General features: G+C 42.1%; 2 protein-coding genes across 2 annotated transcripts in view; one reads left to right on the top strand and one right to left on the bottom strand.

Moving 5' to 3' along the window:
• WFDC10B (WAP four-disulfide core domain 10B) overlaps positions 1–17,532 on the bottom strand; it is a 62,034-nt gene that overhangs the window by 351 nt on the left and 44,151 nt on the right. Inside the window, exon 3 of the mRNA XM_042930834.1 lies at positions 884–1,188. Within this exon, the coding sequence (XP_042786768.1) occupies positions 884–974 (91 nt within the window). The 5' untranslated portion in view covers positions 975–1,188. The remainder of the gene's footprint in view (positions 1–883; positions 1,189–17,532) is intronic.
• On the top strand, positions 7,041–12,931 carry WFDC13 (WAP four-disulfide core domain 13). The gene is made up of 3 exons (XM_042930073.1): positions 7,041–7,137; positions 9,886–10,036; positions 12,844–12,931. Exons 1-3 carry the CDS (start codon positions 7,050–7,052, stop codon positions 12,929–12,931), a joined length of 327 nt encoding a protein of 108 aa, XP_042786007.1. The 5' UTR covers positions 7,041–7,049.

The following is a 17,532-nucleotide window of genomic DNA, read 5'->3' as shown; positions in this document are numbered from 1 at the left end:
AAGCTTAAATCCTCTCCCAAAAACCCTAAAACCCAAGTCCTACTCATGATGCTCTTGAACTTTTCAGGGAACGCAGTTTCTTCCCTTTACCCAAACCTGGTGATTGTAGTATCTTAAATCCTATATCCCCCCACCCACACACCTTCTGCCCCAACAGATCTCAATGCCTGGCCTCCCTGGGCCCTCTCCTTTCTCTGCAGACAGGAACCTGTCTCCCATGTTAGTCATGGTCTTGGTGAAGTCACCCCCATAGAATCTACACTCTGAGAACTCAGCAGAGTCTGAGACACCCCGCAGACCCTCTCACTCCCCAGGATTTGCAGGGTCCAGAGAGGAAGATGACCTGTCACCTTCCCCCCTCTCTCCTGTGCCTGTCACTGTGTCCAGGACCCCTGCCCTTTCCCAGAAAATACCACTTGCACTATTTCCCTTCTGCTGCCACCATCCTGGTCCTCTGATGAGAACTTCTACTTGACCCTGGACACCCCAAAGCTTATTTTCCCAGGGCCCTTTCATTCTGTACCCACTCCCAACAATATCTCCGGATCTTTAGAGATCACATACGTGCAGAAATCCAAGAATAGTGGTTGGGTGTCCCCAAGTGATTTTCAGCCCTGATGTACCTTTCACCACACTATGTACCATTTGTGTCCTGGTATTTGGAATGGAGAGTCAAAAGACATAGGTTCCCCCCGTACCCCCATTATTGTTCCCAGTGCGGGGTAAAGGGGCCAGAGGGCCTTGACTTTGGACGACCCAGAGTCTTCATAGTGCTGTAATCAGAGCAGGATGTGCTGAAAGGTTCCAGTTTCCAGGTCCTCCCCAGAAGCGACACAGCACCTCTTGCCCCCTTCCCTCCCCACCCCCTTAGTCCATCACCTACCCTGCATCCTGTTCAGTTTACGGTGCCCTCCCTGGGCCTGTAGCAGCAGCACAGAGAGGAGAAGCATGGGCAGGAGAGCCTGGGTTGGCATGACTCTGGCCAGAGAGGAGAGCTCTCAGTCTGGCACAGGCTTCCCTGGAGAGCTGGGTGGTTATCCCAGGCTCCTCCCTGCTTCCACTGGCCAAAAACATTTCCTCTCCTTTGCCTGCCTCTACCATGGCCTTTTCTCTGTGGCACTAGGGCTTCTGCAGACAACTCTCCTTTCACACGTCTAAACCCCTCTTTTGCACACAAAATTTTTTTCCCTGAAAGAAATAATATTTCTATATTCTAATTATAAAATGATTTACAGAAAAGAAGAAAACATTATTTTTGCAGGAAGATATAAAAACAACCTCAGTCCATCAATGGTTGAATAGATGAAGAAGATGTGGTATATATATATTATATATTATATTATATATAAATATATTATTATATATTTATATAATATACAATATGTTATGTATAATATATATACAGTATTTAGCCCTGAGAAGGAAGGAAATCCTGCCATTTTTGACAACGTGGATAAAACTTGAGGCATTGTGTTAAGTAAAATGTCAGACAGAAAAAGATAAATATTGTATGATAACACCTCTATATGGAATCTAAAATGCTGAACTGTTAGAAACAGAGAGTAGAATGATTGGCTGGAGACTGGAGAATGGGTAAATGTTGGCAAAGGGTATAAACTTCTAGTTATAAGATGAATAGATCTGGGGATCTAACATACAGCATAGTGATTATAGAAAACAAGACCATATTACCTACTTGAAAGTTGCTAAGAGAGTAGATCTTATGTGTTCTCACTACAAATAAGAAATGATAAGTGAGTGATGTGATGGACTGGTAGATCATTTTACAATATATAAGCATATCAAATCCACACATTGTACACCTTAAACTTCTACAATGTTATATCAATTATATCTTAATAAGGCTGGAAAACAATATATTACATATATAATTTCATATATTACACACATGTATTTTTTCCTGCTTGAAAAAATTTTGAAATAGATCAATTATATCTTAATAAAGCTTAAAATATATATTAACACACATTTTCCAGATTTATTAATATATATTAATTCTAAGTAATTAATATAATAAAAAATGTTATATACAGAGAGACTAGAAGAGGACATGGGAAGAATAGGAGCACACAGTAAGTATCTTAGAGCTCAGACAGAAGAGGAGATCTGTCAGCCAAGAGCCCAGGGCAGGTTCTCCAGGAGAAGGTGGTTATTGAGTGTAAATATTGTGGAGAAATATTAAATGCTCTCAGAAATAAAGAAGTTGACTTTCCCCTAAGAGGAGAAAAAGGGGAAACCTGTGTACACTGGGCTCCCAATAGGCTGGGAAGCTGGGAAGAAGCTGGATAGCAGTGAAGATTTGGACCTTGTTTTGATATTCTAAACTCCAAATACAGTCTCCTTCAGTACACAGATATAGCTTATTTTTAAAAACTATGAAACTTTTATCTATTTCAGTGATATGTAATCAAACGCATTAATATAAAGAAGGGGGGGGGGAAATTACATGATACTCTCAACTGAAACAGAAGAGACATTTTACAAATGCACCACATTCATGAAACTAGCAACAGAGAGAACTTCCTCAACATGATTAAGGATATCTATGAAAAATACACCACTATCATCATATTCAGTGGTGAAAGAGTGAAAGCTTTCCTCCCAAGATCAGGAATAAGACAAAAATGCAACTGTCATTATTGCTGGTTGACATTGCACTGGAAGTTTTAGCCAAAGCGATTAAGCAAGAAAAAGCCATCTAAATTGGAAAGAAAGAAATAAAATTCTGTCTTTTTGCAAATGACATGATCCCATGTAGAGAAATTCCCCAAGAATCCACACAAAAAATTAGTAGAGCTAATAAACAAATTCACCAAAGTTGCAAAGTATAAAAATAACACACAAAAATCAACTGTGTTTCTACACATCAACAGTTAGCAATCCAAAAGCAAAATTAAGAAAACAATTCAATTTATAATAAGATACAAAATGATAAAATATCTAGGAATAAGTGTAACCATGAAGGTGAAAAACTTGTGCACCAAAAAATACAAAACATTGCTGAAAGAGATTAAGGAAGACCTAAATAAATTAAAAGACATCCCATATGTGTGGATTGGAAGATCCAGGGTGTTAAAATGGTGATGCAATGGAATCCCACATAAAATTCCAATGGCCTTTTTTTTTTGCAGAAATGAGGAAGCCAAACCTCAAATTCACATGGAATTTCAAGGGGCATGCCATATACACAAAAACATATTGATAAAGTACTACAAATTGGAGAACTCACATTTCTCAATTTCAAAACTTACTACAAAGCTACAATAATCAAGAGTGTGGTACTTGCATGAGGACAGACATATAGATTAACAAATAAAATTGAGGGGTGCCTGGGTGGCTCAGTTGTTGAGCGTCCAACTTCGACTCAGGTCATGATCTTATGGTCCGTGAGTCCGAGCCCCACATTAGGCTCTGTGTTGACAGCTCAGAACCAGGAACTTGCTTCAGATTCTGTGTCTCCCTTTCTCTCTGCCCCTCTCTTGCTCACACTCTGTCTCTCTCTCAAAAATAATAAACATTAAAAACAAAAACAAATAGAATCGAGAGTCCAGAAATAAACCCACACATCTATGGCCAATGATTTTCAACAAGGGCATCAAGACCAAGAATAGTCGCATCAACAAATGGTATTGAGACGATTTGCAAAAGATATCTAAATGCAAAAGAATGAAACTGGACCCCTATATCACACCATATACAAAAATTAATTCAAGGTTGATCAATGATTTAAATATAAGAGCTATAAAATTCTAAGATGAAAGTGTAGAGGTAAATCATCATGACCTCGTATTAGGCAAGAAATGGCATCAAAAGCATAGCAACAACATCAACAAAATAGGTGAGTTGGACTTCATCAAAGTTAAGAACACTTGTGCACCAAATGACTATCAAAAAGGTGAAAAGACAACACATAAAGTGGTAAAATATATTTGAAAAATATATGTTTGATAAAAGTCTAATATCTGGAATATAAAAATAACTCTTCCAATTCAAAGAAGATAAACAACCCAGTGACAAAGTTGCAAAGGACTTGAATAGACATTTCTCCAAGGAAGAAACAGAAATGGTCAGCAAGCACATGAAAAGATGCTCAACATCATTAGTTATTAGGGGAATGCAAGTCAAAACCACAAGTAAATACCACTTCACACTCTCAGGGATGACTATAAACAAAGGAGGAGGAGGAGGAGGAGGAGGAGGAGGAGAGGAAGAAGAAGAAGAAGAAGAAGAAGAAGAAGAAGAAGAAGAAGAAGAAGAAGGAGGAGGAGGAGGAGGAGGAGGAGGAGGAGGAGGAGGAGGAGGAGGAGGAGGAGGAGGAGGAGGAAGAGAATAAGAGTTGGCAAAGATGTGGAGAAATTGGAATTCCTATGCATTAGTGATAAAAAATGTATGTTAAATAGTTCAACAACTGTAGAAGCAGCCTGAAATTTCCTCAAAAGTTAAACATATAACCCATCAATTCCACTGCTAGCTATTATACCCAAAAGAATATGTATATATACATATATACGTATATATGTATATCTATATATACTAAAAAGAAGTGAAAATAGGTGCTAAAAAAATTACTTGTACACAAACATTTGCAGTGCACTATTTGCAATCACCAAAGGATGGAAACAACCCAAATGTCCATCAACAGATGAATGGATAAGCAAGTTGTGGCATATACATGCAATGGAATATTATTCAGATATAAAATGAATAAAGTACTGATACATACTACAATGTGAATGAACCACAACAACCACAGAGATAACACTCCTCACTTATTTTGGCAAAAATTCAAAAACACCACCATACAGTCTGTTACGGGAAACACCCATGCTCACATGGTTGGTGGCAGTACAAAATAGTATAAACTTTACGGAGTAGAATTTAGTGATATCTAACAAAAGTACGTATAAATTTACCCTTTTAGGCAACAAAAATACCTACAAACACTTACCCTGATGTTACACCTTCAACAATACAGAAAATATGCATATGGTTGTTCACTGAAGCATGTTTGTAATAGCAAAATCTTGGAAAATACATAAATGCCCATTTAAAGGAGATTGGCCAAATGACTAAGTTTGTGTGTACACGGTAGTGTAGAACACAGCTGTAAAAAAGGAGAAATTGCTATGAGCTGCCTTAGGGTAATTTTCAGGATATATTGTTAAGTGAAAACAACAAAGTGCAAGTGAGTATATTTGTGCGAGGAAAAAAAAGGAAATTAAAGATTCGGGTAACTAATTATCTTTATCTTACACAAAATTTCCCACATATTTGATAAAGTCTGCTCTTCAGCACATTCTATGAGGTTAGTGCAAACTTACTACAAAACCAAGCAAGGACAGTGTGAGAAAGGAAAGTTACAGGCACAGTTCTCTTGTGAATATAGATATAAAATCCCTTAAAAATTGGAAACTGGGGGCGCCTGGGTGGCTCAGTCGGTTAAGCGGCCGACTTCAGCTCAGGTCACGATCTCGCGGTCCGTGAGTTCGAGCCCCGCGTCGGGCTCTGGGCTGATGGCTCAGAGCCTGGAGCCTGCTTCCGATTCTGTGTCTCCCTCTCTCTCTGCCCCTCCCCCGTTCATGCTCTGTCTCTCTCTGTCTCAAAAATAAATAAAACGTTAAAAAAAAATTTTTTTTAAAAATTGGAAACTGAACCAAATGATATGAAAAATGATAATATAAAATGATCACATTAGATGACTGGAGAAATGCAAGAATGGTTTAATGTTAGAAAATCTGAAATGTAATTCAACACATTAACAGAAAAAAAAGCAAAAATATAACTTCACATAAATTAAGGAAAATTTTCTTGTCAGGAATGAAAGAGAACTTTCTGGACCTGATAAAGATGTTTATGAGAAACCTAAAACAGATACTACCCTAAAAGGGGAAATTCAAGAAGCTTTTATTTTTACTTACTTACTTACTTACTTATTTTAGAGAGAGAGAGAGTAAGTGCATAAGTGGGGGAGCGGGGGAGTGGGGCAGAGAGAGAGAGAGAGAGAGAGAGAGAGAATCTTAAGCAGGCTCCATGCACAGCATGGAGCCCCACACAGGGCTCGATCCCACAACCCTGGGATCATGACCTTAGCCAAAATCAAGAGTTGGACACTCAACTGACAGAGCCACCCAGATGCCCCAAAAAGCTTTCGTTTTAAATCAGGTGTCAGACAAGAATATGCACATCCTCACTTCTATACAATAATGTATAGAGGCCCTAGTCTGCACAAGAAGGCATTAAGAATGGCATAAAGTTTATTTTTTAAAAAAAATTTTTAATGTTTATTTATTTTTGAGAGAGACAGAGACAGAATGTGAGTGGGTTAGGGGCAGAGACAGAGGGAGACACAGAATCTGGAGCAGGCTCCAGGCTCCGAGCTGTCAGCACAGAGCCTGATGCGGGGCTCGAACTCACGAGCTGCGAGATCATGACCTGAGCTGAAGTCTGTCGCCTAACCGACTGAGCTGCACAGGCACCCCAAGAATGGCATAAAGTTTAAAGAGAAAAATACAATTGTCATCATTTGCAGATGATGACCACCCAGAACACTGCAAGGAACACACCAAGAAATTAAGATGAACAGGGGGAGAATTTAGCAAGATAGCTAGTAACAGATCAATACATGAAAGTCATTTCTCTACATTAGCAACAAACAGAAACAAATAACCAAAAAGTTGCCATACTGCTTACAATTTTATTTTAAAAGTCCAAGTCTCTAGGAATAAATATAACAAAGACATGCCAGAACGCTACATGGGAAGAATTGTTAAAATTTTGCGAAAGGACAGCAACAAGATGGATGAGAGACATAACAAGTCCAAGATTAGGGGATAAAATGGGTGTGAATTTGAAAACACTGCCTGTCCCTGGGGTGGGTGTGGTTGGGAGGCACTTGGATGTGTCACTGGAATACACAATGAATGACCATGCCTCTAATTTGCCCTCTCTTCCTCTCTTCTCGTTTGAGCTGTGCCTGGTCAAACCCAGCAGTCCTCAGCCAGGACTTACCAACCCATCCTGCCAGCAGCATGAAGCCTGTGCTGTTTCTTCAACTTCTGCTGTTGATTCACTTAGCACCTCAGCGGGTGCCTGGGAGTCCCAAGCAACATTTTATGAGTACGTGTTGGGTCTGGGCTCCAGGGAGGGAAGCGGCATTTGTAGAGATGAGAGGATCTGAGGGCTGAGGATACACATTGTGAAAAAAATATAGTATCATGTTCAAAGGTCCAAGTTTTATTGTCAGTAAGATCCAGGTTTGAATCCCTGCTGTGTGCTTACTGAGTGGTCTTGGACAAAAGTATCTGGGACTCAGATTTTATCTTTGCAATTGATATAATGATCTTGGGACAGTTGGGAGGAGAAACTGAGATAATGCATGCACACAGAGTGCACTCTTACTGGACCATGGTAAATGCTCAATAAGAATTAACTACCGCAAATGTTATCAGCCTCATCATCCAGGTTATTCTTGCTGCCTAAGTTCCTTCACGGATGCATGCGCCAACTTTTCAAGCATTAAAACAGAGAGGAAAATTACATTGGTAGAACTCGAGCTGTCACCTACATAATCTCTGCCTTGGAGAATGTTTTGGGAGGGAAGGAGAGAAAGCCTTACATTTTATTCCACATTTTTTTTAGTTTATTTCTTTGTTTTGAGAAAGAGAGAGACAGAGCACAGGTGGGAGAAGGGCAGAGAGAGAGAGGGAGAGAGAGAAAGAGAGAGACAGACAGAGAGAGAGAGAGAGAGAGAGAGAGAGAGAGAGAGAGAATCCCAAGCAGGCTCTGCTCTTGACAGCACAGAGCCCAACACAGGGCTCAAACTCATGAACGGTGAGATCATGACCTGAGCCAAAATCAAGAGTCAGACACTCAACAACTGAGCCACCCAGGTACCCCTATTCCACATTTTAAATATTCAGAGGGACCTGCACAATTGCCACTGACTGTCATCAATGGCAAAGTACAGAGTCCATCTCAGCAGCCACCATTGCCCAGCTCAACCTAACAAGAGTGCTGACCATGTTATGTTGACTTTGACCAATGCCAAATGGGAAATGAACTATTATCCATCATACCTGCACCCTTCTATGCGGAGAGCATCCTCAGAATACTGAGGCTCAGAAGAGGGATGTGAGTACTATCTCAGGTGTACAGGGAGGGAAGATCCTGTTTTAGGGGTCTCAGAGAGGGCACGCAGATTTGTAAGACTGAGGGAGGCTAAACTAGATGCAAGAGAATGGGGGAATCCAGGGTAGAGTTAATTGGAGAATAAAGGACTAAAATTTTTTTAATTTTCATATGTTTATTTATTTGTGAGAGTGAGAGAGACAGAGCACGAGCTGGGGAGGGGCAGAGAGAGAGGGAGACACAGAATGCGAAGTAGATTCCAGGCTCTGGGCTGTCAGCACAGAGCCCCACGCAGGGCTTGAACTCACAGGCCACAAGACCATGACCTGAGCTAAAGTTGGACGCTTAACAGACTGAGACACCCAGGGGCCCCTCAAGGACTAAAATTGCAAAGGAAATACAAAGAGGGGTCCTGAAAGACTAGTAAGTCTTTGTGAGTAAAATTGGGACCAGATACCCAGAAAAGGAGGCAAAACTTGAGAAGATCTGCCTCTCTGAGATCCCTGGCTCACAGACTCCTTCCCCACACTGTTCCATTGATTCCCCAAGCTCCCCCAAAGTGGGGGCCAGTTCCAATTTCTTGCACTGAACTAATGAGCCATGGGATGACTTGGAGACCCAGGGTGAGCTTCATACTGGTCTCTGCCAAGTTGTCAATAGCTTGGGCCTTGGCTTTTTTCTCTGGTGCCATTTGCTGTTACAATTATAGCCCCCAACTTCATCATCATTTGTTCCTTCCAGGTCGGTATGATATCCTATGGATCCCCTTCTAATTGCAAATACTTGCAAAGGAATAAGTCAACAGGGGTTTATAGAATGCTCCACCTATGACATTTGCCCCGAGAAAGGGCAAGTCACAAGGTACAAAAATTAAGGCCTGGCCTGGCTTCAATAAAGGGGTTTATGGTGTCTATTCTTAACGCCATGGACTTCAAGAACAGAAAGAAGATTGTGAATTGGAGCCCTGCAGTAGGATCTCCTGGTGTAGGTGGTCTGGACTTTGACCCAAGAACTAAGAGATGGGAGAAATGGGATGTTAGCATGAAGATTCTTATTCTTTTCTAATAGTACAAAGTGGGGGCATCCTGGTTCTCTGGCTTCCTTATCAGAAGAGACCTGGGAGGAAAGAAAAGCCAATCTTTGCACCCCATTCTGAAATGCCCACCCTCAACTCCATGAAATAAGTCACCCTCAGAACTCATTTGTGATTTGGGTTCTAGCATTCTGATGCCAGTATCTTCAGTTTACTGTGTGGTCTTCGCCCTTTCCCAAAATCTTCCTTCCCACTCATTCTTCCTACACACAAATAATACATGTTAGGTCAACCCTGAGATAAACTATGTTGTTAATGAAAGTTCGTACAACTTGTTTGGGACTATGCAATGAGTCAGTGCAAATGCACCTACACACCCCTCTCTTGCTCACCACACACTGTTCATTCCCTTGAACCGGACCCAGCCAGGGTCTATAAGATATCTGATCTGCAAGGAGGTGAATCACCAGTGGGTGTAGGGTTCTGCCTACCTCTGTCTTCAATCAGATACCCAGAGTTCTTGGTTTTCCCTGCTGAGAACTCAGAGAAAGGCAGGAGCTACAGACAAAATCTGATTCCACTTCCCTATAACCACAGGAGAAAGATCAGGGTGGCTGATTGCCTGGAAGTTCCTTAGGCTTTTGGAGTTCTGAATGTTACTCCAGCCTACTTTAAGCCCTTCTCTTTCCTGTTCTGTGTTCCAGGGAGTATCTTGGAACCGCCACCCTGCAAATCAGACCCTGAAAACTGTACTCATTTCTGTACATTGCAGGAAGATTGCCATAAAGGATTTCAGTGCTGTTCTGCCTTCTGTGGGATAGTCTGTACTCTAAACATAAATATAAAGCATGACAGGTAAGGGGATTCTCATTCCCAGTTCTGATCCAGCTGCCATTTGGGAATTCAACAGAAGAGTCTCTTACCAGCCCCTACAGTGGAACTATTTTTTGAACATTCACCTTCTCTTTACCAACAATAATTTCCTTAAATGTCCTGGCAAAAAGAGCCTTCCTCCACTCCCAAACTTGTCTCCTCATCACCACATCTGTGAATCTCTGAATATGTCTCTCTGAACTCACCCAAACACCCATCCACAGACCCTGCTTGTCCCAGAATCCACTTTTATCCAGAAGCCTGGGACATTATATCTTCAAGTCTCACCCAAATCTCAAAGTCAATCTGTTTTTTCTGGTTTTGCTTTCCCTCTTTCATCCAACACCAACCTTTGGCTCCCAGTGTTCCTGGGCACTGCACATCCTCCAGCCTGAGCAAAACTTTGGTTATTTGCTGAGGCATTAACGCTGGCCCCAAGTCTGCTGAATGGAAGTGCTTCCAGAGCAGAGAAAGGGCATTAAAGAGCTATGAGACATCTGGTTTTCTAATTCTATCTTCCAACTATGTCTTTCTATGACCTTGAGCAAGACATGTTTGCCTTTTCTGTTTGTTTTTCTCATGCATAAGATAAGGACTCTTTAATTCAGCCTTACAAGATTGCTATAAAGACCCACAAGGCAAGAGACTCAACCAGTGACCTTCTAAACTGTCTTGTTTACTGCTGTATTCCCTGCCCTGAGCACAATACCCAACATAGGACACAAGGAACAGAGTGGTGAAGTAGGGGCCCAGAGCCAGATACCCAGACCCAAATCCTGGCTCTATCACCTCTTAGCTGAGTGATCTCAGACAACTTAATCAACCTCTCTCCGGGCATCAGCTTCCTCATCTTTAAGACTGGAACAAGACTGAGATTAAATTAGATAACCCATGCAAGCTCTAAAAACGTTACTCACGACAGATTAATTACTCAGTAAATTTTGCAATTAGGCAACCACTTCTTTCTTAAGAGGTGGGCCTTTGCAGTGAAACTTCACATGTTTCCAGGCTCTAAAGTGGAATGCAGAAGCATAAGTAAGACTTTTTGTTGTCACTTGGTTCTTTGAGGTTCTGCTTTCTCTATGGCAGGAAAATTTAGCTTTATGGTCTAGTTTTAATGATGGAAGTAATGGAAAAATTAAATAACTATATTTCTTTTTTTAATTTTTTTAAAGTTCATTTATTTATTTTGAGAGAGAGAGAGAGAGAAGCAGAGAGAAAAGGAGAGAGAGAATCCCAAGCTGAGTCCACTGCCAGCATGGAGCCCAACCCAGGGTTCGAACTCAGGAACCAGGAGATCATGACCTGAGCTAAAACCAAGAGTCAGACATGTAACTGGCTGAGCCACCGAGGCACCCCTAAATACCTACATTTCTAAGAACAAAACTTAACCAGAGAATATTTGAAAATATTTTTCTTCTACAGAACCAAACATAAGAAACATCATGGCTGGTAACTGAGGCATGTTTCTCAGAGCATTTTGTAAGTATGGGGGTTTGGCCTGAGATTCCCAGCATAGCCTTTTCCAGTTTTCCTCCTCTAACCTCTCCAATATTCCTGCAATGTCAGAATAGCCTTTTGTCATCCCAGTTTCACCCTTCTCCATTACTCCCCGCACACACACCGCCACCGTTTATGCTCTCATTCCCTGGAGCGGGATGTGGTCCAGGGTGAGTTCTACCTCACAGAGCAACATAAGGAGGCAGAGTCATGGCCCCAGGGGAACACAGGGCCCTCACATCTGAGCCATTGCCAAGGATCAGGTTCTGCCAGCCTGAGTGTTAATGATGTCCTAGGCAGGAAGTCAAGCTGAGCCCTTCACACTCTGTGTGGCTTAGTTTCCTCGCACCTCTGAGACCATCAGCTTCCTCGTGTGAGAGATGAGGAGAACATCCATGTGTCAGGTTTTTCGAGGATTACATGAAGCCACGTGGAATGGAAGAACTTGATCGTTGCAAAGGGCCTGCAAAGGTTAGAAGCTGCCAGCAACCCACTCTTTATGGGTTTCAGATTTTGCCTCTTAAAAAAGGGGGGATCATCTTTATTATTTTACAATGTTACAAGAAAGCTGAGCAAAATAGAGTCCTCTGTAACTCCACCACCAAAACAAAGCTACAACTTATAATTTGGTGGATTTTGTTTTAGACTGGAAAAAGAGGAGGACCTTAGGGTCTTCTAACAGTCCTTCGGAAGTCACCAGAGTTTCCAAGGGTTATTTCAGCTTATGCAGTCCTTTCATTAACCCTGTACAAAGGAGTTTGATAAATGGTGAGAAGTGGAGTCCAGTGGAGGAATTTACGTGCATGAATACCACCTTGCTCAGACCCTGGTGAGTCAGCCATGCTAACTCCTCTGCACCTTGTAGGTGATCAGGCACTCTGACCACACCCTGGCTCTCCTTCAGTGCATCCGCATTGTCACATAATCCACGGCCTGCGCAGTGGGAAGATACTGAGCCTGTAATAAGAACCCAGGGGTTCTATCCAGGTGAGAGGTAACAGAAGGTGGCTGGTGCAACTATACAGAGTATTTTTATCGCCGTTTCAGGGATGTGTGGCTACAGGTATATGAGCCGTAGCAAGCCTCATCTTAAGCATTGCCCAGAGAGACAAGACTTCATCTTCGACAAGCAGAAAAACACTGCCATAGACCTGAGTGTGTCTTCTATACAAATAGACATCCCCATCCTGTCATCTTCTGGTAGGCTCAGCTAAGACTGTGCCCTTTGATGCATTGCATTAACTGTGGTATCTGTTAGATCCCCATGTCAGAATGTTTGCTCTCCCCAGTCCTGCAGCCTGTCCTCTGGAGAACCGTTCCCCTCGACTGGCCACTACTGCTCTGGAGGAGCTGGTGTTGGCTGGGAAGCTCAAGTGAGGAAGGAGATAGCAGTGCCAGTGAGGACCTGAGAAAAATGCTCATCTGATTCCCAGAAAGTGCTGTGTTCAGCTGCCTATGGTGGCAAAGTGGGTAGAACAGCCCCGGCATACCTTGCCAGTGTCTTCCATATAATCTGGGCTCTGGTGGGCGTTGCCAAGGGCTTCCAACTTTTTAAATGTGAGCTAATGTGTTAGCCATGCTTCACTTCCTTTGGTCCCCACAGCAGCCGTTACACCCAGTTTACAGGCAAGGAAACTGAGGATCATAAAGTCACATGCACAGCACTAACCAACGGGTCAGTAGTGGAACTAGTATGTAGGAACGTAAGTGCTTTAGGTCCTAGCTGCTCTGGGACTCAGTCCAGCTTTGTCCCTGCTGGCCTGGGGGAGCTGGGCATTTCCAACTCCTTGGGGCCTCAGTCTCTTCATTTATAAATGGAGCTGAATACCACCTACCTTCAGGAGTGTCATGAGACCAAATGAGATGAGGCAGGTAAAGCATGTACCACAGCACCTGATAGAGAGTCTGAGGAGAAGGTTACCATCATTGTTCACGTCTTCTCAATCCTTCTTTTTTTTTTTTTTTTTTTTTTTTTTTATTTATTTTTGGGACAGAGAGAGACAGAGCATGAACGGGGGAGGGGCAGAGAGAGAGGGAGACACAGAATCGGAAACAGGCTCCAGGCTCCGAGCCATCAGCCCAGAGCCTGACGCGGGGCTCGAACTCACGGGCCGCGAGATCGTGACCTGGCTGAAGTCGGACGCTTAACCGACTGCGCCACCCAGGCGCCCCTCAATCCTTCTTTTATCCAAAAGTCTTGTTTTAGAAAAGAATCCAAGTGTATCTTCCATCTGAAACTCTATGTTTTTAAAAAATTTCTCTAGGTTCCAAATAAATTAGCTCCCAGAGAAGATAAGCGGCATGTCTCTGACCTTGGAAACATCTAAGACGGAATCAAGCATAGTCGTGGAAAGTACTCCATCCCTGAGAGACAATATAATTAAACCACGTGATGAAGAACCAGATAATTCAACAATGATCTTGATTCCTCTACCAAGCCTCCAGCAACTAGGGAAGATGTTTCTTCCCCTGCAAATCCCATGGGAATGTGCCAACTTGGAAATTTGTGGTCACCTAGTCCCACGTTACCACTCCCGCAACCACATCCCATCCAAATGAACTTATTCCAAGATAAATTTATCACAATTCCATGTTGCACTCTTCTCTTCTGTTTCCCCCTTTCTAATCCAGCTGATCTCTGGCGACCCCTGACCCTGAGCTGGAAACATTGTTCAAAAACTCTACAGGGTCCTTCACTGCCATGAGCTGACCTGATGTGGTTCAAGGTGACCTCTCACACTAAGAGTGGCCGGTTCAAACTATAGCTACCACTGTTTGAATCACCTGAGTTTGTTCTGTCCCTTACAAGAACACTGATCACAGGAGGCGATTTAAAGGTGAATTTATATTGGGGCGCCTCGGTGGCTCAGTCGGTTGAGCATCCAACTTTGGCTCAGGTCATGATCTTGAAGTTCACGAGTTCAAGCCCCACACTGGGCTTTGTGCTGACAGCTCAGAGCCTCGAACCTGCGTTAGATTCTGTGTTTTCCTCTCTCTCTGCCTCTCTCCCTCCCTCTCTCTCTCTCTCAAAAATGAATTTAAAAATTTAAAATATATATATATATATAAATTTATATTAATTACAACTCAGTAAAATGAAATATTCCATCAGCTCCCTAGTCTCACTAATCACATTTCAAGTGCTCAATAACCGTCCTTCGCTTGTAGCTACTGTATTGAACAATGCAAACAGAACATTTCCAACATGGCGGAAAGTTCTATTGGAAACATTGCTTTGAGTTATATGGAGCTAATGTCTAAATAATAACGGGAAAATAAAGATCATGATGTCAGAGAATTTTACAAGGGTTTACTATTATAGGAGTTTTTATTTTACATTTAATGTATTAGCATTTAGTTCCAATTATTTGTAAGGAAATAAAATTTGAGGATATGTGCTGTCGAAGATGTATTTGAACTTTTTACTCTGCTATAGTATAACAGTGTAATATGAAAAGAACCTGAGGTAGGGACAGGCGGTGAAGGCATTGGGAAAATGAAGGTCTTCTATCTCATAGCCACCCACACTGCAGATTTTCCAACTGAAGGAATTGGGAGTGATACAGGAATGGGCCCATGTTTTTGGAGGATTAGATGAGTGTTGGACTGGAAGGCCCACATCCATCAAACCAAGTGAAACCTGTTACTCAAAGTGGTGTGGATAGATAGTCATCAATATTACCTATAAATGTAAAATATTTGAATCAACTTTAATTTTCAACAATAGGAGACTAGTTATGTAGATTATGATAGATCCCTGGTGTGAAACAAATGTACTTATGACAGGCTGTGAAATGGAACTTTGTCCTTTGTCTCATAGATTTTAGCTGAGACTTTGTAGCTACAGACAATTATCGATGAGTGCCCACCCATTCTAAAGAGAAGTGTGAAATGCCTGAAGATGAAAGTATTCACAAGTGACCACAGTGGGTCCAATGGCCACCCTTAACCTCTAACCATCCAAGAGAAGGTTAGATCTTTAATATAGAGAGGGTTCATGAACATGCTTTTGGAAGAGGTGTCATAGAACTAAGGAATGCTGTGCTCCCCTCCACCCTGCCTAATGAGAGGCTTTAGAGGAATCAACCATTCACAGGTGAGTTGAATCTTCTGCCCGAAGAGACATTGACATTCCAGCCCCAAGCTGGGTGCAGATGAACTTCAGGAAGAGGCGATCCCCTACCCTGCTGCTGTCCAAGCAGAGCATATAAGAGTGCTTAGAAGGGATTGAGGTGTGTCCTCTGAGGTTGAAAGGCATAGAGACTATTGTCTAGATGATGAGAGGTGATGGGAGATGTCTTCCCATCCAGAGTTTGAAAAAGCTAGGAAGCCTGAGGCTTTTTGTGAGCCAAGGAAATAACAGAAGTATCCAGGCTTGGGACATCTAGGAAAAACTTCAGCAAGAAGGCTACAAGCTGTGGATACCTTGAGTGTGTGTTGCCAGGGGCAGTTATAGAAGAAGTTAGCATAAAGTGCTTCACCTCATCAGGGAATGCTGCAGTCTGGAACTGAAAATGCCCCTCGGACTGAGGGGGATGGGTATGGACATGCCTTAAGAAAGGCTAGATTAGAAATCTTCCAAAGGCTCATCAACCCAAGATTCCCAGTTCCCCTTCTGTCTTACCACAGATCTTTCTTCTAAGGCTCCAAGAATGTCCCCAACAATGGCAATTGTGTTCTACCAGTTTGGGGTTTTTTTGTTTTTGTTTTTGTGTAGTTTTTTTGGTTTTTAGTATCCCAGGGTAGAATTCCTCTACCAAATGTCAAAAAACCGTACCTGGTTTATGGAATAAGACTGCCAAGTGGCCACTTTGTGCTTCTTATTTCACTGAACAAATCAAAAGAAGTTGCCCTGTTGGCTGTAGTGATCAGTCACCATTACAAAGGAGAAATAAGACTGCTACTCAACAGTGGGACAGGAATTAGAGCTAGAACACAGGAACTTTCTAGGTCTGGCATAGTAGAAGATAACAGCAACCAATACAGACAGAGCCATGAAGAGCTCACACGCTTCAGAAATGAGGATTTGGGGGGTGCCTAAGGGGCTCAGTCGGTTAAGCGTCTGACTTTGGCTTAGGTCATGATCTCACGGTTGTTGAGTTCGAGACCCGCATCGAGCTCTGGGCTGATAGCTTGGAGCCTGGAACCCGCTTTGGATTCTGTCTGTGTCTCCCTCTGTCTGCCCCTCTGCTGCTTGCACTCTGTCTGTTGCATTGTCTCAAAAATAAATAAAAACATTTAAAAAATCGTTTTTAAAGAAATGAGGATTTGGAACATTCTACCAGCTGAGAAAAACAACAACATTAATCAGCTGATGCATTGCTGGCTGAAAGCAAGGGAATGTGGATGAATAGTGTGAGGAAGAAGTCAAAAATATCAGCCATGACTTTCTGATCAGAAAAGAGGACCATAATTTTCTCTTCGTTGCTATACTATGGATGTTTATAAATATAAATGTCATTAATATTGTATGTGTGTGTTTATTTTAGTTATTTTCCATCTCCCATGTTCTCCTACTATTTTATATTATGTGAGCAGGTAATATTTACATTAGAATTTTTTGCATGGGTGTTTTAGTCAGCATTGCTCCATAACAATCCCTCACCAGTAAATCTCAGTGACAGCAACAACAAAAGTTTATTTCTCTCTCACACATAAGCAGGAAAACAGATGTCTAACTAGTCTAAACTGGATTTGACTGAGCTTAGATCCGGGCCAAGGGTAGAGTCCACTTTTGATCCTTGTGTCTCTCATGCTTCTTGGACAATTGTTTCTCAAGAAACACTCTTCTTGTGGCAAAATGCAGAGCTCAAAAGAGGAAATCCAACCTGCAAGCATATTTCAAGCCTGATATTATTCTTTGACTAAAGCAAACAAAAGGATCAAGTCCAAAGTCAAAGACCTAGAAAATACAGAGGGAGTACAGTCTGTCCACCTGGAGGCCATTGGAAGAGGGTAGATCTATAATAATGGATTTG

The sequence above is a fragment of the Panthera leo genome, chromosome A3, assembly GCF_018350215.1.
Source record: "Panthera leo isolate Ple1 chromosome A3, P.leo_Ple1_pat1.1, whole genome shotgun sequence".
In the NCBI taxonomy this organism is placed as follows: domain Eukaryota; kingdom Metazoa; phylum Chordata; class Mammalia; order Carnivora; family Felidae; genus Panthera; species Panthera leo.
The sequence above is the reverse complement of the archived record's forward strand: the minus strand, read 5'-3'. Positions and strand labels throughout refer to the sequence as shown.